At 27.3% G+C, this 25,571-nt stretch overlaps 3 protein-coding genes across 5 annotated transcripts in view; 2 read left to right on the top strand and 1 right to left on the bottom strand.

The window, feature by feature from the left end:
* LOC107449018 (AP-3 complex subunit carmine) overlaps positions 1 to 11,944 on the top strand; it is a gene marked incomplete in the record, with an annotated part of 19,633 nt that extends 7,689 nt beyond the window's left edge. The window contains 5 exon segments of the mRNA XM_043051185.2: positions 1,368 to 1,458; positions 5,622 to 5,780; positions 7,128 to 7,178; positions 8,421 to 8,489; positions 9,719 to 11,944. Coding sequence (XP_042907119.1) covers positions 1,368 to 1,458; positions 5,622 to 5,780; positions 7,128 to 7,178; positions 8,421 to 8,489; positions 9,719 to 9,787 — 439 coding nt within the window.
* On the bottom strand, positions 11,678 to 17,694 carry LOC122271094 (selenoprotein T). Its single transcript, XM_043051115.2, is given in 5 exon segments — positions 11,678 to 11,942; positions 15,634 to 15,780; positions 16,117 to 16,204; positions 16,288 to 16,525; positions 17,370 to 17,694. Coding segments are annotated over 4 exon segments (618 nt in total). The 5' UTR covers positions 17,543 to 17,694; the 3' UTR covers positions 11,678 to 11,942; positions 15,634 to 15,661.
* LOC107449010 (ubiquitin carboxyl-terminal hydrolase 11) overlaps positions 17,661 to 25,571 on the top strand; it is a 37,826-nt gene continuing 29,915 nt past the window's right edge. For 2 of the 3 annotated variants that reach the window (XM_043050800.2, XM_071179874.1), the window contains exons 1-3: positions 17,893 to 18,050; positions 20,492 to 20,606; positions 23,105 to 23,280. In XM_043050800.2, coding sequence (XP_042906734.1) covers positions 17,999 to 18,050; positions 20,492 to 20,606; positions 23,105 to 23,280 — 343 coding nt within the window. In that variant the 5' untranslated portion in view covers positions 17,893 to 17,998. Of the gene's footprint in view, positions 18,051 to 20,491; positions 20,607 to 23,104; positions 23,281 to 25,571 lie in introns of all 3 variants that reach the window. The other variant, XM_043050840.2, reaches the window with a different exon arrangement.

Genomic DNA, 25,571 nt, shown 5'->3' with positions numbered 1-25,571 from the left:
CTTATTATTTTACTTAAAAACAATCCCATTTGTCTTCTGTATATTTTCATGAAATTCTTATACAGACAGCTTAATTTTAATTATGAATTAGTTCTGTAATTTTTGTTCCATAATTCCAATAATTTTTGTTCCCATTAAAAAAATGTAAAAAAAATTCTATGTTTGGCATAGTATAGCTGCAGTGTCTCTTTTAACAATGAATTTGATTTTGTTGTCAATATTATATTATATTGAAAAATTAAAATTGGAAAGATAAGATATAAATATTGAACAGAATTTTGATGCTTGCAGCACTTATTTTATTTATTAAAAAAAGTATTATGTATGATTAATTAAGTACTTAATAAGAAGTTTTTAAATCAAGCAAATAGGATTCATGTATTATTCAAAGAAATACAAAATGATTTCCCAAAAGACGTTTATAGGTGATGAACTAACAAGCATAGATAGCGACCTTCAAAATCCTTTGACCATTTTTGTTTTAGCAGGACTCTGACTGAATAAGTATTTTTCCCAAACAAGTATTTGAGATATTTTAAATATTGTTTTTAAATTTAATGTTCGGGCTGGAATAACCTGGTCGGTAGGGGGCTGGACCCATATCCGAGAGTTCACCGGTTCGAACCCCGTCGGCTGAAGACTCCCCGTGTAGTAAAATGGTGACTGATGCACGTTAAATCTGTCGAGTCACAAAGTCCTCCGTGTTCGCATAACAAATCAATACCTCTGGGGGTACTGAACTGGAGATTGATCATTTTCTGATTCAGGTCAAAATTACAATCTGTGGATGAATGAATGGGTCCGCCCTATACACGGGCGTGACGTATGGGTGTGGCAGAAGTCTAATTCTTGGATATAGATGGTGCGACTGGAGTACAAGAATAATCTCACCCTTCAGCCTTAACAGGCATACGTCAACAACTAATTGAATAGTCAAAAATTTCATTTTACTCGACTCATTGTTTGTTAAGCTTTCTTTCATCTTACTAACGCTAGTACTATTTTTTTAAAGAACCTTGTATTTTGTATTATTAATGTTATTTTAGATTTCCGATTATGCAGTTTGGCCACCCTACTTTTTCATCAGCCCTACCCTTTCACGTAAAATACAGAAAATGCTTGTAAGAGTCCTAATGGTTTTTACAGGTACAGAATCTCATGTTTGCAAAATTTGTGAAAAGTAACATTCTGATGGGCCCTGGGCTCTGCCCATGTCTAGAGAGGGTGCTGTTTCCCAGACTAAAACTAAATATGGTTTTAATGCATACAGTGTTAAATAATGCAATGTAATGTTAATGATGATGTTATTTTAATGCATTTCTGAAAATTTCATAATGTTTCTTATTGAAAAGCATTAACTATTACAGCATGGTAGCTATGCCATTTTATATCCGTCATGACATCAGTGGTTCAAAGTTGGAAATAATTGTTGGACCTCAAGTTACAATGGGAAAAGCAGTAAGTTATTTTTTGTAGAAATGATTTATGTATTTCTTTCTAATTTATTAAAAATATCAGACAACAAACACATTAGCAGTTTCATTTGTTTACTAAGTAAAAATACTTCTTTTTTTTTGGGGGGGAGCACTAGTCTTCAAAAAATAAGTGACTTGTTATCTGAAAAAAAATTTCATGTTATAAATAATAATAATTTAAATATTCCTTTACAATATAGGTTTCCTCAAAAATTTTAACTTCGTTACAATTTGTTGGAAAAAGTATTATTTAAGTTACTAATCCTTGGGAAGGGCTTTTTGATAGTAACTCACATTTGCATTACATGGAAAGAATAACCTCTCATGGTTAACCCAAGGGCAGGCTCCAAAATGGTCCTATTTTTTCTCCAAAATCCCTTATTTAGAGTAAAGTTTGTTTTCGCCCTCTTTTGAATGATGCGAAAATAATTTTAAAGGTTTCAATTTTAAGTTATAATTGCGATGCATGCTAACTTTGTGTGTCAATCTTTCACTTTATCGATCATGTCGTTTGAACGCCACTGTGATGTTGAGGTTAGTGCTCTGTTGTATATATAGGTCAGTACTGCAATCTTTGAACCTGGGAATCATTAAGATTTTCCATGAAAGTTTTGAGAAAGTCAATGACATCAGAGCTCTATGAATTCAAAATTTTCATGTCCCATTTATTTCATTGGTTTAATAAATATAAGGTGAAATTTGAAATTTTTTCGGGGACTGTCGTGGATCAGCAGAATTCTATCTTTTTTTCGCCTGATTTCCATCATAAGATTTCATTAGTAATTCATAATATTTGTCAAATTTGGGAGCTCATTAACTAAGTGTACAAAAGTAATTGAAGTATCTTATATATCTTACCCTATTTGTTGTTTCTGCATTTTCTGGAAAATTTTTATTGAACTGTTGATCAGATCAATATTGAACTAATCAGTATTGATCTGTTTAATATTGATCTGAGTCAAAAAAATCTTAAATGTACTCAAATACCTATAAAGAGATCAATTATTTTTATTTATTTTTTGTTTTTAACTTTGAAGAATTTAAATCTATGATAATTAATAAAAATTAGTCTGAAATCTTTTTCTTTAGAGCGTCTTTTAGAGCTTTCTAATTATCGAGGTGGACGTAACCCACCTGTGCCAACATTGTACATGATTTCAAAGTTAGATTAATCTCCTTATTATTTTACTTAAAAACAATTGAAGTTATAAACAATAAGCACGGAATTGTCAAAATGGTAAATTGAGGAACCGGGCTAGTTTACTTATGACAGTTATTTTGACTCAATATAATTTCTCGCAGGTTAATGAAACTTTTTTTAAAATTATTTTATTAAAGAGACATTAAAATTTCTAATATTGAATCTTTATTTCAAATTGAGGGAGCATTTTCTAATCAGTTTTCTTAATAAATTTACCTGCTTAGTAATTTTTATATTTTTATGATTGTATCCAATTAAGAATTCAATAATTAATGAAAATTTGACAAAGACCATTCACTAATTTAAATTCATAATATGAATTTATTTAGATATTTATTATCTGTGTAAAAAACAACTGAAAAAAGCTTTTAATGCTGAAGAAAGCTGAAAAAAGCTGTTGCAACCACCGTAGCTGTTGCACCAGAGTGAGCAAGTCAAAGCGTAATCCATGATCCGTCTACCATTGAGGATATTTTACATCAGCACTGTGGTTGGGAGCAGAATCCGTATAGAGCAATTTTCAGTGGGATTTGAAACTGGGTCACCTAATTGGGAGGAGAGTGCTCTGTCCCTTGAACCACTGTGGCTCTCTCTATTCTGATTACAGAAAATTTAAACTGTCTGAAATTACAGTTGCAATTTCATACATAAAGTTGAGATTATGTGTAAAATACAAAGCTCTTTAGCCATTTAATTGTGTTATGTGATGTATTTCTAACTCAATCTGGAATTTTGGTTATTGTGTATTTAAAAGCACTAAAAATATTATAAATTTTTATGAATAAATTTACTTAGTTTAAAATAATGTTCGATTTATACTTTTTATTTTAAAAAAATTTTCATTTGTGTAGAAAATATAAATAATTTTAGTTTTGCTTGCCAAAATTGAATTTTTTCCTGGCAAGACTTTTAGTTATATTCTTCTCTCTTTTAATTAGACTTCTATCCGTTAAGTTCTTTTTATTTAAAGGATTTTGTGTTGAATTTGAAGTTTTTCGCTTTGATTTATGTTTCCAAAACCTGCCAACTCTCAGACTTTTGTGTCCTATCTTAGGTCCTTAGACTAACTAAGTATTTTCTCATGCTTTTTTCCTAATAACTGCATGAGTTGGCAGATCCTTACATACTTTGAATATATCACCCAAGTCTTTTCTCTAGATCAGCAATTTTGTAATTGAGTGTATATTTGGTTTTGTACTTTTTGTAATACTTTTCTATATTATTATTACTATTTGGAATCCTTTTTTTTCCTTAGATGTCTGATAAAAATTTAAAAAAAAAAAAACATATATAACACTGCTTTTAATAGGTCATAAATGAATGACTTCTCTCTTAACAATGATATCGTAATTCATGTTAAAGTAGCTAATTTCAGTAATCTTCAAATTCCTTTTTTTTTTTTTTTTTTTGGTTGATCCTTTTTCTGTGTTTATAAAGGCTTAGGAAAAGAAAACTAGAGTTCATTACTTGATATTCTAAAAACTCAGTTTTATCCTTAACCGAGAGTGATAGGATCACACTGTTAAGCTTAAAAATGATTGTTTTGATAGAATCATTACAAAATCGTATATAAGTCAATGGCAAGAAAAATATTGCCTAGTGTAATGACTAAGTTACAGCTTGCGCTGTCATCTATTCCTCACAGCTTTTCAACCCGTTAATAAAGAATGTTCAGCTGCATAGCAAAAATCCAGACTTAGTTCTGTTCTTTGCCAAGACAAACTTTGGGAGAAAAATACTTTGACTATGAAAGCAAACCAAGAGAAGTTTTAGAAGGAAAAAAAAAATTATAATTTTTTTCAAAAATTGCTGAATGAGTCCCTCAGTCAGTTTTAAAACAATAGCTTAATTTATTATTCTATAATTTTTAGTAGTAATAAAGACACTTAAATAAATGAAATTTTAAAAATGTGTGAATTTATTTTTTAAATTTTTTTGTTATTTCTTTATTATGNAAATTTAAAAAAAAAACATATATAACACTGCTTTTAATAGGTCATAAATGAATGACTTCTCTCTTAACAATGATATCATAATTCATGCTAAAATAGCAAATTCCAATTCCTTTTTTTTTTCCTTTTTTTTTGTTGATCCTTTTTCTGTGTTTATAGAGACTTAGGAAAAGAAAACAAGAGCTCATTACTTTATATTCTAGAAGCTCAGTTTTATCCTTAACCGAGAGAGATAGGATCACACTGTTAAGCTTAAAAGTGATTGTTTTGATAGAATCATTACAAAATCGCATATAAGTCAATAGCAAGAAAAATATTGCCTAGTGTATTGACCAAGTTACAGCTTGCGCTGTCATCGATTCCTCACAGCTTTTCAACCCGTTAATAAAGAATATTCAGCTGCATAACAAAAATCCAGACTTAATTCTGTTCTTCTTTGCCAAAACAAACTTTGGGAGGAAACTACTTTGACTATGAAAGCAAACCAAGAGAAGTTTTAGAAGAAATTTTTTTTCAAAAATTGCTGAATGAGTCTTTCAGTCAGTTTTAAAACAATAGCCTAATTTATTATTCTATAATTTCTAGTGGTAATAAAGACACTTAAATAAATGAAATTTTAAAAGTGTGTGAATTTATTTTTTAAATTTTTTTGTTATTTCTTTATTATGCTAAGCAGTGGACAGGCTTTTTAAATTTCTAGGATTAACAGGTTTGATTTCCATATAGTAATTTTTTCGTGTATAATTAAGATAATTATCACAGCCAAAACCTTTGAATTCTAGGAATGTGGTAATGTATAAAAATGTGTAGTTAAAAATAATTTTTTCTTAAAATGGTTTAATCGAATTAACGATAACAAATAAAGTTCTTAGACTTTTTAAAAAAGGCAGTTCTAGTTTCAGTATATTAATGAAGAATTCCAAATTTAACATTAACTTAACATTAATATTTATTTTTGATTTTCATAAAGTGAGCATTATTCTTTTGTTATAGTTAGAAAATGTTGTTGTGGAAATTCCTATGCCAAAATCTGTTCTAAACATGACATTGAGACCTTCTCAAGGAAAATATACTTTTGATCCAGTGAGTAAAATTATGGTTTGGGAAGTTGGAAGAATAGAATCTTTAAGGAGACCAAGCATCAAGGGATCTGTAAGTGATTACAATTCATTTTACATTTTTAAACTAAGGTTGACGGGTATAGACTGTATTATTTTCATATGTGTACCTGATATATTTCCTTCAGTCAAAATTTGATATTTTAGGAAATAGTATATATATTATTTTTATTTCCAATGGAAGATTAAAAGACAATTGTAGACAGAAAAATAAACTATAAAATTCAAACAAGAAACAGATATAAAAGTAACAAAACAAACTACAGTAAGTCTATCGAATCATTCATCTTGGGAGCTCTACAGTATTTCTCCCAACAAGTGTCCCGAATTCAGTGCAAGGCAATGACTCAAATGGTTCACATCCACTTCTTCACAAATGTTGCTGAAAGGAATTTTTATACCATATAATTGCCTGGCGAAGCAATCGTGGTCAGTAGCGAGGCAAAAAGTCGCAACAGATTTGTCCCTTGGCCATTAAAGAATATTTGTGATTTCCTTTATCCATTTCTTGATATTATTTGCCTCTCTTATGTTATACCAAAAGTTCTCTCTTCTAGATTTTTTAATTAACCGTTTGGCAGTATATAATATATATATATAAAGTTTTAGCTTTAGAGAAGAAAGATTTTCTGAGGACTGAAGCTTTTTTAATTGTGTTTTAGAAACATCATGAAGTTTACAATTTGAAATTGTGTTATAATTTCAAAGATTGCTTTTAAATAAACTATTTTAATCGTGTTCTTGTAGGGTAATGTAACCGATTAAAAAAATTAGGATTTAAAAATAATTTAGTGTGTTTTAGCTTTTAAGTAATTTTACAGGTATTTTTACTCATAAAGAAAAGTTACAACATAAGTTCAATTTTTCATGATATAGAATCAATGTTACGATTTTTTAATGTTTTAAGTAATATTTGCTCATGTGCATTTAATTAAAAAAACTCTGCAAGAAAAAAAAAAAAGACTTTGTGCCACCATTTTTGCTTAAAAAAATATATGAATAATTTATATTCGGCAACATAAAACAAGCATTTATGTTTTCATCTCAGGATATTTTATTCAAAAATTATTTCACCTTTTTAGTACACTTATAACAAAATACTTTGTTTTAAAAGAGCATAATTTTTTTTTATTCCATGCAATGGAGTATGATTTTCTATTAATGACAGTATTTTTCTCCATGTTTTAAACAACATTGAAATAATTTCATCACAATCCGAATTTTAAATTGTAGACTTATGTGAATGACAAAAATTATTGTTGTATGGAAATTTTCCCATTAATATTTTAAACAAATATATCATATTTAACCTGTGCTAATATTTATTTAAATTTTGAAAAGTTATAGACTACGTAACTGTAATTTTTTAATTCCTTTTTAGATTTCTCTTCAAAGTGGAATGTCTAGTCCTGAAAGTAATCCCACCATAACCGTAAGTATATATTTCACATTAATCATAATTCTATACTACTGACAGAAACTACATTACATTTGTTTTAAATTATGTTGATATCAACACTTGTTGATCAACACTGCCACAGTAATTGCTTATATAAGCAACTACTGTGGCAGTGACATCATCTCTCAGCAAATATTTTAAGTAATATACTATTGACTAACACAGGATAAGATAATTTGTATGTAAAAATTTGTTTCACAATTTCATATCATTGTTGTCACTCAATTAGTTCATTTACACTTGTATTATTATACAATCCAGTTCAGAGCTTGAAGTGAAATGATTTTTTTTTTCTTTCCATACTTTATTGCATTACATATTCAAATCCATGCTCTTTAGATAAATGTTCATTTGGTATTCTTAGATTCATTAATCTAACACATATTCGTGTTTGTTTGTTTTTTTCAAAATTAAAGACATACACATATTTGAATTTAATTTTAAAACTGTTTAAAGTAGTTATTAATTCAAAAACATGTTAATTTTTATAAGTATTCAAGTATTGAAGGCTAATAAACTTGGCTTGTATAGCAGCAATAGTTTGTAAGTTGCATATAATTTGAATGCTAATTTTAACATAGTATTTTTCTGAAACTATAAATGCCAAAGCTATTTCTCATTGCTGGAAAAAAAAATTGCAAATATATGACAGCTTAAAATAATCCATTTAAATTTTATTATCCTGCCAAATGGCCGTGCACATGTAAAACTTTCACTCCATTTTTTATCTACAAATGGTCCTGTGCATAGAAAGAATATTTTTTTTATTTTTGGTCGATAGCACATGCCTATCTATACTTAGATAGGCAGGAAATGATTTTTCATACCACAATTTCTGATTGGGAGGGGGTCGTCTGAATCACAGATCTATTAAAAAAAAGTCCAACTGCCTGTGAGTTGATAAAATATAATATATCTGATATCAACTTTCTCTTTTGAAAATGTTACAAACGTTTGTCTTATTTCTAAACAAACTTGTTTGATTTGAACTTTATATTCGTTATCTTTTAGTAACTGATTACCTGATTTGTGTAGTAAAATAGGAAATTTATTATGTATACATTTGTCGATCTTGTAAAAAATACCATTACTGTTTTTTGTGATAACAATAAGTGTTTAACAATACTATTCAAGAATTTAGTTAATTTGCAAGTCATGCTCAACTCCTTTTTAATTTAGAAATCGTATTTTATCTTTATTTTTTTTTTATTTCAGGTAAAGTTTACAATCAATCAGCTGGCTATTTCTGGATTAAAAGTAAACCGTTTGGACATGTATGGCGAAGTAAGATATATTAATTTCAGTTTTTTTTTCGCTCTTAATTAATATTGTGATTCTTTTAGATATATATCAATGTTTTTTTTTTTTTATAAATTTCCTAGCAACACTAATTTAGTTCATCAGAATACCATTTGTTTGCCTTTTTTATTTTATGTTTGCCATTTTGAATAACTTTAAAAACATATAATATTAACACTAAGCAAACCTAAAACATCATTTTTTTTCCATAGTACCCTAGTCTGAAGCATAATCTCACTCTACAGATTTGTTTGAAAATGATAAATTGATGACAGTTAAACAATTTATAATCAAATCAAATTATTTCCTTAGAAATCTGACTATCTGATATATGTATATATTTGTGCAAAGTTGTTTAACTAATCTATGCTGAAATAAAATTCAGTTTGCTCACAAAGCTCAATATTGGATTAGTGCTAGGTTGGAATTCCTGTCCTAACATATACTTTAAGATTCAAAAGTTTTTTATATAGATTTATTTTCTGGGTAAAATGGAAAAATTCCCGATAAAATAGTATTATTTTAACTCAATGTCCTTTTTATTCTAAAATATAGGTGTCTGAAAAGCTATCAAACTGTACCACAGAATGGGTACACTCTTCATTCTACACTCTTATTTTATTGCACACATCTGTGCCTTTCAGAAAGAAAAAAAAAAAAAAAGACTGAAGAAGGCAATATAACTAAATTCATATTTTACAGAATTTTAGAAAAAAAAAGTTTTAATTATTTATAAAAGTAGAATATTATATAAAAGTAGAATTATTTTTCTGATTGAGACAAATTGATGATTAGTATTTTCTATACATTTGTTTCAATTTAAATAAGCAAGGATTCTTTTTCAACCATGACACCTTTCTTCAAGAAGTATATGGTGATTAATAGTCATCTCTAATATGCATTATCAAAATTTTGGTTTTTAATTTTTTCAAGTATGAAGAATATAAAAATTGAATATTTTTATTAAGAAAATTATTATAATTGAAATTGATGTGTACTAGCATTTTGGGTAAATAGTACCATACAAATTTAGTAATTTATTAATTAATCAAAATGTTGGTTGGATTAGAAATTCAATAATTTTGATAGATAAATGATAATTTTTCTTGAAACTTTTACAGCATTTGTGTGAAAAGAAAAACTTTTCAAAGAAACATTTGCTTTTGATATAGAGAGTAACATCACTTTTTTAATATGAATGTCTATATTTACAGAAATACAAGCCATTTAAAGGAGTGAAATATGTCACTAAAGCTGGAAGATTTCAAGTTCGAACTGACTGAAATATGTTGCCTAGAAACTTTTGTTTTAAATGTACTATTTATTTTTAGGGTAAATGATATAGTTTTAATTGTTAAATATAAGATATTGAACAATGATCATTTAAATTTTCCATTATGTTTATCATATGATTTCAATTATGTTTATTATTCTGTAACTGAGTTCAAATTCTGTATATTTTGTTGAAAATTTAAATATTTTTATAAGGAAAAAAAATGAGTACTCTAAAAACTGGTTTTGTTTCTATTGTGTGCATCTTTCTAAATATTGAACTGTTTCATAAATTGTGTTACTCAAGGCTTTCTCAATAATCCTGATTTTTTTTTAATTTAAACTAGAGCTAAACCTATAGAGCATGGATACAATTTTGGATTCATCCCGAAATAATTTTTCTTAGACACACTCACACACATAATATACACATTGCATTTGAGATGGAAAAAAAAAGATAGAGATCTTGACTTTTTTTTAAATTAATGTTTGAATGATAAACAGACCAGATTATTTCTGTAAACGAAATTATATTGGATAATACAAAAATTTTTCTTTAAAAATAGTTACATTTTGCTAATTTTTTTGGATAACGGAATCTATTTAAAAAAAACTGAAACCCATGATAATATTTTATAACAATACGAAGTATGCTAGAATATACATGATATAGAATTAAATTGCATTATTTGTTTAAAAATATTATAGCATAATATCCAGCTTTCTCAATTCTCAATCTAACTTATGGCATCAAGATCCACTTTGATATTGAGTGTGGCACTTACAGATAAGCGATCATTCAATGTCATCTTTAACATAAGAAGGATGATCATCAACATAACATAGAGAGTCATTAACAAATTTTTATTAAAGGATGTAAAAAAATGTGAGATTATAGCCATATCCAACATTTGGGGATTGTTATTAGGATGCAATTTTTAAAAAATCTGTAAAACAAGAATCACTATTGATGGTCTAAGAAGAAATAGTATGGCATTAGGAAAAAATGTGTTATAATTTTAGCAATAAATAACTTTTCCAGCTCTACAGCCTTTGATGGGCTTTAGCTTTCCATAGTTCCATGCCCATTTCTCCCAAAAACTTTTTTTTTTTTCAGATCTTCCTCATCCTATTCCAGCAATTTTAGCTTTGGTCTTTTCCAATTATATAATTTTCCTTTCTTGATTTCCTTAGGCGTGTCCTGTTTCCTTCATGCTTTTGACACGTCCTATCCACTGTATTTAGCTTTGATAAATCTTTCTAGTTCGTGACAACGTTCCACTTTGTATCTGTTTATCTACGCGGTCATAAATTTCACATTTGTCTATTACGTTACCGAGATAAGTAAAGATGTTTGTCCCCTTAAAAATTTTATGTTAACTATTATAATATATTACTAATTATTTATGTTAATTTTACATTAATAAGTACAGTAGAGAACCGATTATCCGGAACGATCGGGACTATCGCTATTCCGGATAACTGATTTTTCCGGTTTTCTGAATCGCTACAAAAAGCCGTTTTTTTAGTGTTAAACCCAACTAAAAAAAATAAATATTTGGAAATAATCTTAAAAATAAGAAAAAACGATGAGGTAATACACTAATAATTATTTCTGAAATTATGTTAAGGTAAACATCTTTCAAAAAAGAAAGAAAAATCCTAAAATCCTATGAGGAAAAAAAAATGTTTTTAAAAAAATTGTGGGAAAATTTATCGAATTTCGTTCCGGTTTTTTGGTTTTCCGGTTTTCTGATTTCCGGATAACGGGTTCTGTACTGTAATTGTTAGTGGTACATAACTTCAAACTTTCTTGTATTGTAAGATAAGTAATACAAATTTATGTAACACCCTTCTTTGCCAAAAATTAGAAAATAATAAGCATTTTTAAGAAACAAATCTTATTTTTAAAATGATATTTTATTATAATAAATAATGCTCAAGACAGATTTTCTTGATTATATAAACAAAAACATATATTTCAATACAAATAATAAACAACTCTAGACATCTCCTGAAAATAAAATCTTAAATTTGCAGGCCACCTGCTTCTCTTTTTACTTCAAAACCAAAATCCTAGGCATCAGTTTCTTGCGGACAGAATATGCTTTGTGCAAGAGACGTCATTAATGTTCTGACCATGAAGCATTGGATACACAGGAAGACCTGATAAAAAAAAAATCTACATTATATTACATGATAGTTTTAATACATATAAATAAGATAACATAATGTATTTCTTGAAATAAATATTCATAATCACCAAAAATCGAACAAATTATACTTTTTCTCAATAAACAATTTTTCTAATAAAAAAAGGACACCCACAATCATAATATTTAACGCATCTGAGATTATTGAATTTTTTATTTCAATTGTTCTAACTCAAATCATTAAGCAATGACAAAAATGTTAAAAGTTTCTAACTTTACACTTCTTTTTTTTAATTAATAACTTAAGAGCACTGAAGCAATAAAGAAAAATAAAAAAATTTATGCAATCAGTGGGTGTTCCCTCATATATAAAATCTTATGATTAAAAATCTCAATTCTTATCTTTATTAAATTTAAAGAATTAAAAGAGAGATGGAAATATTGAAGTTCTGGTGCACTTCTTGCAAAATGCACTAGAGTTGCTAAGTGCAAGAATCCTTCTAATTGAACAAGAGTGAAATTGTATCAAATTATGATTAATGTCAGAAACACACAATACTTTCAGTGAGTTATTTTCTGAGTTACAGAGCAACGGGGAGGATCAAAAAAGCCACAACTGTCTTTCTAGCATTAAATACTTGTTTAAAAAAATTAACAGATGAATAATTCTTTATTAAATTTGTTATATTTTCTTCTATTGAACGAAAGTGGCAACNTAGTCTGTTTTTTTTTTAATTAATAACTTAAGAGCACTGAAGCAATAAAGAAAAATAAAAAAAATTATGCAATCAGTGAGTGTTCCCTCATGTATAAAATCTTATGATTAAAAATCTCAATTCTTATCTTTATTAAATTTAAAGAATTAAAAGAGAGATGGAAATATTGAAATTCTGGTGCATTTCTTGCAAAATGCACTAGAGTTGCTAAGTGCAAGAATCCTTCTAATTGAACAAGAGTGAAATTGTATCAAATTATGATTAATGTCAGAAACACACAATACTTTCAGTGAGTTATTTTCTGAGTTACAGAGCAACGGGGAGGATCAAAAAAGCCACAACTGTCTTTCTAGCATTAAATACTTGTTTAAAAAAATTAACAGATGAATAATTCTTTATTAAATTTGTTATATTTTCTTCTATTGAACGAAAGTGGCAACATTGCAGTATTTATTTTTATTTTAAAAAAATCAAAAATTCACTATCCATGTCTTTTGACATTTAAGAACTAAAATGATAAGACACTAATCATAAAATAATCAAAATTAATTTCTATCTATCTTTTCAGTCAAAACCATGTATAAATTTGTGTCTAATTTGGTTGGGTAAGAACTCCAGATGTAAAAATTAAAAGAAAGTAGATTTCCAAAAAGTTTCAACAAAACGGGATAATAGTTCTTCTCCCTTGCAATAATTTGCAATTTCTTCTGCATTGCTGTGTCATCACTAAAAAACAGGAAGTTACAATACAAAAACAATCGTCATTCCATCAATTCACGAAGTTTTAGCTTTATAAAGCACAAAATATATCCTTTCCACATGTCTTTCCTCAAAAGTCAGTAATGCGTAATATTTTTTCATTAATTAACAATAGAGAAAAAAGTTTATACTACAAATTTTAAGAAAGCTTTAAGTAAAAACAATCTAATGCATATGTCTGAAAGTTTAAGTAATTTTCACAAGATATGTGCAAAAAATACTACAAGTTACAGTTACATTTAGATGAAAAATAAAATAATTTTGTCATAATAATTGTTCACTAAAAAGAGTATTCCAAAAACATTAATTCCATAAACTATAAATGGAGAAAAGCAACCCAATTATATGTGGATACATATTTGATGTTTGAAATATAAAACCATTTCCTACATTAAATATTGTAAAGTTAATATAGATTAAATGATTACATAAAATTAACACATTAGAGTATGAGTCCATTTTGAATCAAAATGTTGTGGAAAATATTAATACTGTTAAACAAAACAAAAAAATTATAGTTTGCAATATTCGATAGTAAAAATTTTGATAAAAATCACCTAGTTGGCTGTGCATTAATTTTTAAATAATGTCAAAGAATATTAAATAATTATGTATCTTTACCTCGTAAAAAATTTTTCATTTATAAAATAATATTTTGAAATATTCATTTAGAAGTTAAATAAGGACTAAGATAAAATAAATAAAAAAATAGAATAGAACTTAAACAAGATTAAAATGAAAACTATAAACACATATGTGCAACTTATTTCATCAATTATATAGAAGAGAATGTTTCATACAGATGAGGGAAAGTGATATGATACTTAATTTTAAAAAAAAAGCCTGGATTCCAATACAGTGGTCTCCACTTAATATTGTCACTTGGGACAATAATTTGAATAACAATAAACGATTCACTAAATTAGATAAATTTACCAATTGCAACACACATACTAAGTTTGAAAATAAAATAAAAAAATTCACCTTAAATTTATGTCATATATCTCCTTTAAAATAGAACTAAAAATACATAATTAAAAATAAATCATGAATTGTCTAAATTTTTTCCTAAGAAACTTATTTATAAATTTTTGGTAGTCATGTTTTTTTAAAGCCATTGGTGCAGTATTCCACTTTTAACACATTCATTGCATTCCTCATTTCAGCACTCATAGAAGGTGTGACTCAATTTCACCCTTCATGTTTTTTCCCATAACAATCTCAAAAATCTTTTGTTTCATTAATGTTTTTCACTTTTTGTATCCATATCAATTTCTATGTCAACGAGTAGGGCATAAAACATCCACACACTCGTTCTCAGTTCAAATAAGACTTCTTTTCTGCGGGAGCCTCATTACTCAAAGGGCATTAACAGCCAATCACAACACTCCTGTTTACTTGTAGTTGAATGACGAGGAAGGTGAAAGAAAAAGAAAGTTCTCGGAAATTTAAAAATAGCACACAGGAAAAAAGTATATATTTCTTCTGAATATTTTTTTAAAAATAAATTATTTTTGAAAAAATAAATAAAAACACTGATCGCATTAAACGATGTTAATCACAGAAAGAGATTATTTTAACATACAAATGAGAAGAGAAAATATGGACCAAGTGATTCTGATAACAAAAAGCAATTGATTAACTGCGAGTACATTAAGCAGAGGCTACTGTAGTTAAAGATTTTTTTTTTCTTCATTCTTTTNTAAAAACACTGATCACATTAAATAATGTTAATCACCAAGTGATTCTGATAACAAAAAGCAATTGATTAACTGCGAGTACATTAAGCAGAGGCTACTGTAGTAGGTTAAAGATTTTTTTTTCTTCATTCTTTTCAATAAAATTTTTAAAGTAAAAAAAAATTACTTGCATTTTTTTATATACTATTAATTTGTTACAACAATAACACAAATTAACAATTTTTAATAGAGCAAATTTAATTATGATAATAATAATTAAATTTTCCCTCTCCCTATTTTTTTTAATATGTGCCAATAAACTACAAATTCAATTCTTTAACTAACATTAGTTTACACATAACACCTAGCAAATTACTCATAAGGGTGAGATTCTCATATTCAGTGCTCATTTAATCAGATTTTTATTGTAATTATAGAGAGGGAGAATTCAGGAATCAATGTATAAAATAGAGGAAAATACTAATCAAATATGTTGTCTCAATCAAAATTATCCAACTTAATATAAAGATTTATGATAACATTTACTTACCTACAAAACTAAGTTTATAGTAAGAGCGCTATAACTGTAATGAAGATGGATTTGAATTGCTAAAATATGAATTCTCATCAATAATAGAAAAAAGCTCAGGAGGTGCAGGTAATCTACCAGTTTCAAGTTTGGACCATACAGGCACATCTTAAAAAATACAATAGTAAATTCAAGCAAACATTTAGTTATTAAGTTGTTAATGGCATAAGAGACATAATTATTACAACATGCAAACTAAAATTTGCATCTACTGATAAGCATTTTCAATTGATAAGTATAAGTATTGGATGTTTTAAGGAAGAAAATGTTTTCACAATGAAGGATGTTTAATGCAAATTAGAGAAATAAAAACTTTAAAATAAAGTAAATAAAAATTAGAAATTATGTCACGATTTAAAATTTAATTAGGTAAAAATTATGATGTTCAGTTTTATTATAACAGTTTTGAAATTTTAGTTTAATAAAAGTAATAATAATGCTTACCATTATAAATAATTTCAAATGCTCCAGTTGAAATAAGTTGGCCTTCTATCGTGTTACTTATAAAGAAAGTCATCAAGCAAGCATATAACTGTAAAAAATAAAAGAGAGAACTTCTTGTAGATAAAGAAATTAATATAGATAAAATCCAAACATTTAAGGAGTTGTTTTTACCTTGTTTTGAGTCATCCATTCAAAAATTCTTGGAGTATTTAATCCTAAATGAGGAAAAATATTAAAATTTGCTAAGACCATTCCCATGATGGACCACTTTAAGATTCCAATCAGGCCTGCTAAATACATGCGGAATGGAGGAGGAGGATACGTGTCTCCGAGAATGGTAATTCCAGGATACTTTTCTTGAAGTATTGAAGCATACTGCTCGAAGACACGTTTGTAACCTCAGGAAAAGCTGAAAAATATTATTAGAAACTAAGAACTCTTAAGGATGGAAGAAATCTTTTAACACCAACTACCATAGTCAAGATCTTTAAGTGTTTTGGTACTTAAATTTTTGTTTAAAAAATTTGCCCGGGACTGGCTACAGTTTATACTCATCAAGTTAGTCCCTTTCTGGGATATTTCTTTTAGCTTTGCTGTGAACAAAATTAGGCATAGCTACCAGATATGGAAATCTTTTATAAAAATGTCATATTTTACAAAAATGTTTGATGAGAAAGATTTCGTACATGTCTCAATCTCCAAGTTTGAGCGAAAAGACATTGGCCAGCGAAAAACTGAAAGAAAAAAATTATAAAAAGGGACCAACCCAAAGGGTATAACTCGTAGCAAACCTCTGTTTTTTCGATTTTTCCCATTTAAAATCAGTTTGGAGCCTTGATGATTGTAATTATATAACCACAATAAAGAAATATCCCCACCATTTTAATTTTTACGCTTTATAAAAAGTTAAGTTATACAACTAATAACATCAGACATTTACAAATTAAATTACCTTCAACTTATTATCCTTTATTTAACAATTTTTTAGGGATTTTACACCATCCCAGAAAAAAAAAATTTCAGACATTTTTAAACATTTATAGACTAATTAGAAAGAATTTTCAATGCATTAACAATTAGCACGAATAAATGTAATGCTAAATTTATAATAATGATCAAAATTAAAACAAGGCTTTAAAAAAGTAAATAAAGAGTTAATTTTTCAAGGTTGAGACAAATTAGGTGTTTCGCATCGATAATTGAAGTTCTATGAGAAATAAATTAAATAAAATTATGATTATTAGTAATCTTACCAATACAAAACCTTCAATGTAGGGCCAGTAAAGGCATGTTTAAAACTTGTTTTTGGAATTTCTTTGGTTGAAGATACTTCATTAGAAGGATTGCCTGATAGCATTTCACGGGTAGAAAAAGCAAGGAAGAGAATGAATAATCCCCCCATAATGTACCTTCCATTCTCAGCCATTTGTTATAGAGTAATTCGGAAATGGCCTAGTTATAAAACTAACATGGCGAAACTTCAATTTATTTCACAAGCTAATTATAAAATTGCCTACAATCCAAAGATAAATAATATAACAAATTGATAACGTCGTCCGTCGTAACGACAGATAATGCCAGATTTTTTCTGATATTTTCTTATAAAAATGCTTAGTATACAACACTTCATAAAGCATTTAATCTCCTCTTAAATTACTTAAATAATTTTCAAAAACACTTTTAAAGCTTTGAATTTCTCTAAATCTTTACATAAAATTTTACATTTATTTTATGCTTTTATATATGTTATCTTATGTTTGGCAACAAATGTTATGTTTAACATCAGATGAGTGGAAGTGGCAGTGACAGGTAAGATAATGGACTGTTATTTTCGCACTAAGAATTTGACATTGTTATGAAAAGTGCAAATTGGCTAACATAAATGAGAGTTAGCATAATTTCTCAAAGAAAAAAAGTTAATAAAAGTAAAAAAGGTAAAGTTATACTTGCGCAAACTAGAGTAAATAGTTGGAACTTTCCTATTTTCAAACCTATATTAAGCACCTGATCCTTTTTCCAAATTTGCAAACAATGAATAATTCTGACTTGTTTTACACTATATATTATTAATTTATTTTTTCAAGCAAAATATTTTAAGATTATTGTAAATGTTTTGTTAATAAAATTCAGGAAAAAAGTAATAATATCAATAAACGTTGTAGGAAAAAATCTTATCTGGGTCATAATAATTATATTTGTTTATGGTTATATGATTTGAAGTAATTTTCTCTTCTCAATTTAACAGTCAAGATAACTGCGATCTTAAATACTAATATCGCGAAATTGTTAGCCCATTTTTTCCTGTTATATTAATTCGAAAACTAAGCATAACAAATCAACTTATGAGCGGTGAAGCTTATTGGGATCCCCAGCTTATTAAATACATAAATATTATTACATTTAGTATTTGTAAATATTTTAAGTCAATTTTTTAGTTCCTTTCTTATGTAGGGAATGCTTAGTAAATGAACCTTATACCTGCAATATTGCTATATTTCCTTTTACTGCAGAAGCTTTAAATATGTACTGTTTGAAAGTTTTAAGTACTGAAAGTTAATCAGAAATATTTTAATAGTTGAAAAAGAATTTAAATTATTTGATTATGAAAATTATAAAAATTTTGTTATATGTCACAGTTTTCTATGACTTGAAACTCTTTCTTAAAAGTATCCTTTTAATTTTGTGTAAANGTAAATATTTTAAGTCAATTTTTTAGTTCCTTTCTTATGTAGGGAATGCTTAGTAAATGAACCTTATACCTGCAATATTGCTATATTTCCTTTTACTGCAGAAGCTTTAAATATGTACTGTTTGAAACTTTTAAGTACTGAAAGTTAATCAGAAATATTTTAATAGTTGAAAAAAAAATTTAAATTATTTGATTATGAAAATAAAGTGTCCCATGGAGAAAGGACGGATATAAAAATTTTGTTATATGTCACTGTCTTCTATGACTTGAAACTCTTTCTTAAAAGTATCCTTTTAATTTTGTGTAAATACCCTTCTTCTGTAAATGTTGTAACTAATGTGTAACTGCTATAAAACTGAATTCTGGTTGTTTGAGTTATTTACAAAGTGGTGTGTACTCTTGTCATTTACAAAAATACCATTATTTTCATTAAATTTTCCTCATACAAAACTAAGTACTTTTCTAGATCTTTGTTATTTATGAATTGCAAATTTTCATTCAAAGTATTTTTTTAATACATTAGTCTCTGTGATTTTATTACAACCTGACATTTTATGATAAAAAATAATTTTTTTCCTAACGGGGCAGAATGAAATATGTATGTATATATATATACAATACATACATATCTAAAGTTGTTGATGAGAGGAAAGATAAAAACATGTCTTAGGCAGGAAAAGAAGGCACTATATTTATTTAATAATTATTTGAGAGAGAACAATCAAGTGATACAAAATCTTTGTGCTCCTCAATAAAAGTTTGGGAAAATCTTGCAAAGTAAATCTGTAAAATGTTTCATTTTAGGAAATAAGAGAAATCTTAGTAATTATAATTGGCCTATTAAATAGGTCCAGGGAAAAAGTCTTTTCCATGAGTTAGTTAGAGGATAATCGTTAAAATGTTAATTAATGCATACTTGAACAAAAAATAAGGATATAAATATTAAAGTGTAACAAAGAGCGTTTCATTTTGAATAATAAATTAAGAAAAAGATTTACATAAAAGGAATAACATAAAAAGATTAGTTGAAACTTTTTATGTTACACACACACACACATATATATATATACAGTCAGACTTCGATATAAGGTCACCCTAAGGGACATCGCAAAAGTGACCTTATAAGCGGGGTGTCCCTTTAACCGATTCATTAGCAGTTTGTAACTAAGCACGTAAATAGTACATATTATGATTTTTTAAAAATGGTAATACAAACGAAAACGATCGGCCATAAATTAAATGTTAATAAATTTTAACAGAATTAGTAAAGAATTAAAGAAAGTTAGATTTTTTTTTTAAATTTTAATTTAAAATAAAGCTGTTTACAAATTTCCTCAAAGTGTACATACATACATTACATCTTACATTATTTGAAATAATCAATTATTATGCAGATCTGTCTCGTTTTTGGTTTCATTTTTCGAACTATGTTTTCTAGATTTTGTTTTTTCTCAAAAGGTTTGTAAAAAAATTTAGTATTGCATTGAAGGCTTCCGCTTGGGCTACAGCTACAGTCTCAGGATCACTGTCCTTGTTACATAAGGTTTTTGGTTATCTTGTAGTTTTAAACTACTACTTATATATAGGTACATATTACTGTCTGTAAATATTATTGCAAAGTGTAAAAAGGAAAATATTTATTAGTAATTTTTTAATTATGTATAAAAGCTTTTTCTTTTTTTTAAGGTATGGACTATTTTGGTTGCTCTAACACAGCAACAGACAACCAAACAGATCTCAATTCTATTTTAATATCAATGAATGACATGAAAGCCGAATCAATGAATTCTGATATGCTATGGTAAATATTTGATTTTTTTCATTTTTATTTATGGTGGGCCATAAGGGATAAAAAGAATTAATTGTTAAGAAGCAACATTAACGTAACACTGCAATTGTAACAATATATGAAGTTTTTATATTTTATTTAAGAATAATACGAATGACGTGCACTTGAATAACAAATTTTTTCTTGGAAGTACAAATAAAAATACTTAATGCAAATAAATCTAAGGAAATTTATAAGTTACAAAAAAGAAATTATTCCTAAGAAAAAGAGAGAGAGAAATATGAATTGCCCATTTTGCACGTATTTTTAGCCACGGATTTGCCCAAAATGGATTTACACACGGTAAAAATTATATAAATTAACAAATTTATTTTAATAACATAGAATTAACTCGATGATTTTATATACAATTTAATTAATTTGGTTGAGTATCCATTGTTTTTTTTATCAATTTTTGAAAAAGTTTGTCTATTTGTTTTTTGAATACATAAACATTACTACACATTCTTTTAATTCTATTCATTTGATTAAAAATGATATTTAAATATATGCTTTTAGAAAGTTATAATTCCAAGTAATAAGTTTTTTTTTTATATTAAAATAATTTCTTTTATTGTCTAAATCAACAAAGCAGATATTTTCTACTTTTATAATTCCCAAATCCAAAAAATTAAAATTAATCTTTTCATCATGATTACGAAGCAAGATTAATTCCTCGGTGTCAATATTATTTTTAAAAAATTTTATAATATTGAAAATTAAAGATAATTAAATCATCAATAAATCTGAAAACAAGTTTAATATTAAGAGTGTAATTTTTTTCATAATAGTGTAATAATGAGTTTGCTAAAAATAATGAAAAATTAGGACCTGGTAGTATTTCATCAATTTGAACAAAAATATGTTTTCCATTGTAAAGATAATTATTAAAATGACAAATATTAATTAGAATTTCCCAATGACCAAAATTGCAATTAAGGATATCATTATAATAATAATATTAACCTAAAAGAACATGTTTAGTTTAGAATGGAGAATGCTTTTCAAGTGGTCTTAGAAATCAAAAGTCGCAATAGAATTAATTTTATTATGTTTAATTTATTCTAAAATCGGTTGATTATTAGTGCTAATCCAAGAAAAACCTTCTGTAATAATATTGCTAATAATTTTATTTAACTTAGTTTGAAAATAGTGCCAGGTTAGGTAAGTATTAGACCCACATGTGATTGTTCTAAATTTTATAGGAAATTTAGGACTGATAATTAAGTAAGGAAATTGTATATTGCTAATTTTTCACCTCTTATAAAAAGCTAATTTCTTTTTAATTATAATATTATTTAAATTACTAAGCTTAAAATTTTTACTATTTTTAACTCCATATTTAAAAGTTCAACATAGAATTTTTTACAGAAGATTGCATAGTTATTGTTAGTTTTGTCTATGGGGGTAATTACAAAAATTNATTTAGTAATTAAAATGATTAATAATAATTATGATTTAATGATAATGGAAGTAACTGCAAACTTTCAAAGACAAGTGCAACAAGGGGGTTTCATGGCTATCTTTCCTTTCCCATATAAATCTATGTATTGACAGCAATAACAAACTAAATAAAAAGAGTTAAAAATAACAAAAGTTTAAGAAATCCACTATAGAGTTTGGGGAAAAAATAAAGAATGGTTGAGGAAAGAAAGGGTATGGAGTCTATTACATCTGGGCACTAATTTACTTCAGGGGCAACAGGGTGGGTTATTTTGATTAAAAGGGCAACAGGGTGCTGCGCCCTGTTTACCCTGCCTAGAATGAGCTCTGCTTAATTGATTGAACAATTTTAGAAAAATTTGGTGAATTGTTAATGTTATTTCAATTTTCCTTGTTATTAAAAACGAAGTTTTTAAGGTAATAATAAACAGCCCAGTTCCATTCTGTTAACATACCTAAAGGTAAAGATAATCCATTTGATATCTTTAAACAAATATTTCTCTTATTCACAGTGGCATTCATAATCGGATATACTAATCCTCCCTAAATTTTTGCTAATATCATTATTTTAGCAAACATTATAATTAGTATAGTTCTACCAAGAGATTTATTATATTTAAAGCTTTTAATTATGTTAAAATCCTTTGACGGAAACAAATTTTTTAAATTTTCAAAAATATTATGAAATTTGATCTTATTGGAAATAGGGTTTTTAAAGTTAATAACGAAATATAAATTATCTAAATTTTTCATTTTATTTGGAGAAATTTTATTCATTTTAGCTTTTTTAAGGTCGAAACTAAGAATTTTGAAGCATAATTCCTGCTGGCACTACTGCAACCCTTAGATATATATATTCAGAGATTTTTTCTTCATACATTTTATCAGTGTCTAACATTGTTCAGAAGCCAAGTTAAAAGGATTTGGCCTTTTAATCTCTATAACCTTATATCAACTTGCTCTATACTATTTTACCTATCTTTGAATTGCTTATTTCAAAACACGATTAATATTTTTTATCTTTTCAGCTGTGATACTGAACTATTAAATGAAAAAGATATTTCTTCTGATTTGACTAATCTGGATAATTTAGACATACTTAATGATGGAACTGATGTGTTTCCAAATGCAAATGCAATTATGGATTGCCTAAATCAATCTCCTGAGCCTTTTGAATTGCCAGCTATCGACACAGATGAATCGGGTAAAATTGAAAAAAATGCTAGAAAGTTGCTTATTACAAAGTTACTTATACTCTAAAGTTTTTGAACAAGTCTTAATATCTTTTTATTTATGTATTGTTGATTAATTTTTATTTTTTGATAAGGCCATTATAGCCTGGTGTGTAAGGCATTGGGCCCCTGTCCAAGAGGTCGTAAGTTCGATCTTCGTTGGCCGAAGATTCCCTATCAGGGGTCTGTTTAAAAGAAATTCGGGTCCGTTAACAGACCCTTCACAAAATATTTTAACTTAAAAACGGATCCTTCACAAATTTGTTTGTCTTCATTATTGTTTTGTTAATCGAATAAACCCCTCCCAAGAAGGAGGGGGGAAGAAAGACAGATGTAAACGAACTAAATTTTGTCTTCGGCAGACGCTTCTTCCTTTATTCGTCCGAAATGAATATTCTGCGTTCAGCAGTATAGGCTAAATACCAAATATTTATATGTTGCATCGCTAATTTAGTAGCTGCAATTGCTGTTTATTTTTTAAAATTTAATTTTTTTAATTATAATTTTACAGTGTTGAGCATAATCTTGTATGTCTTTACAATTTAAAAACTCCTTGAAAAAGTTTTTTTGCAATAACGGACCCTATTTGCACAAATTCACAAAAGCGGACCCTGGTTGAAAGAATGTGACTTAACGTTTCTTTTATATTCACAAATTACGAGTAATTTTTTCACAATTTTACAAAAACGAACCCTTTACAAAATGTCTTCACAGACCCCTGCCTATGAAGAAAATGGTGACTGATGCACAATAAATCTATGGGGGTCACAAAGTCCTCCATGCTCCCATAACAAATCGATACACCTGGGGGTACTGGATCGGAGATTTTTCGTGCTCTTGTTCAGGTCAAAATTACCATCTGCGGCTGGATGGATCAGGGGTCCCACTGGTCAGGGAAAACCTGGAATTGTCAGGGAATTTTATTTTAACTCGAAGAAGAAGGGAATAGTCAGAGAAAATCCCAATTTTTTACAAAAAAACCTGGTAAATTCCTATATCATACCTGGAAAATTACAGATTTAGAATTGTCTGTGGCAGTAAGTTATTTAGATTCAAGTTAATAATTTTAACGTCTATTACAATTATTTCATAATATTCTAGTTTTTAGGCTATTATATATTTTTACTCACACAATCTAATATTTGACATTGCAAATAAAAAAGAATCAAAGTTTTATGATGAAAATTTGCACGGTATAGATGAAATAGTATGGATTTTCCTTTAAATTTACCTGGAAAAGTCAGGGAATTTTTTTTCCAAAATCAAGTTGGGACCCTAATGGATGGTGTGGGAATTTGTCCTCACTATAAAAAGGGATGTGACGTACGTATGATGTCTGAGTATCATCCTCTGGAATGTTTTTTAGACCATCGCTAATAACCCACTATACAGTACTGCGATGTAAATAAAAGTACAAGTGCAAGCTTTTTTTATTGTTGTTATTAATAATATTTTCTTCTTCTACTCTTAAGATATAAAACTAAACATATATAATAATCATATTTTATTTATTTCAAGTAATCTGTTTTGCTACATCCCAGTTGACTTTATTTAAAAATTTAATTTGCTCAATTGACCTTTTGTATAGTACAGTACAGAACCCGTTATCCGGAAATCAGAAAACTGGAAAACCAAATAACCGGAACGAAATTCGATAAATTTTCTTGCCATTTTTAAAAATAAAAAAAATAAAAAAATCCTCGTAAGATTTTACGATTTTTCTTTCTTTTTTTAAAGATGTTTACCTTACCATCATTTTGGAAATAATCATTAGTGTATTACTTAATCGTTTTTTCTTATTTTTAAGATTATTTCCAAATATTTTTTTCAGTATTTTAATCAGTTATTTGCGATGCTCCCGACCGTTCCGGATAATCGGTTCCCTACTGTATTTTTTTTTGTTTATTTATTTGTTTGTGATCTATCTGTTTCATTGTTGCATTTTCATATTATTAAGAATTTTTAACTCTTACAGAAAAAAAAATTTGTTGACTAAAAATATTTCACAAAATCAAGTTCTCTCCTCTCATCTCATTTTTAATCAAGTTTCACATAATCTATCGATAAAAATGTAAAGTTAGACCAAAAACTTTATATATTCTCACTCATTACACACAAGTGAATTTTTTAGTAGAAAAATTATATGAAATGCCATTATCAACATATATATTTATATGAAGAAAAAAAAGTTTAATATTTTATTATATAATATTTATATACCTGTTATTCATATGATCAGTTGTAACATTTCACTTGTTGTTCT

The sequence above is a fragment of the Parasteatoda tepidariorum genome, chromosome 4 (genome assembly GCF_043381705.1).
Source record: "Parasteatoda tepidariorum isolate YZ-2023 chromosome 4, CAS_Ptep_4.0, whole genome shotgun sequence".
In the NCBI taxonomy this organism is placed as follows: domain Eukaryota; kingdom Metazoa; phylum Arthropoda; class Arachnida; order Araneae; family Theridiidae; genus Parasteatoda; species Parasteatoda tepidariorum.
This window is presented reverse-complemented; position numbering and strand designations above follow the sequence as displayed.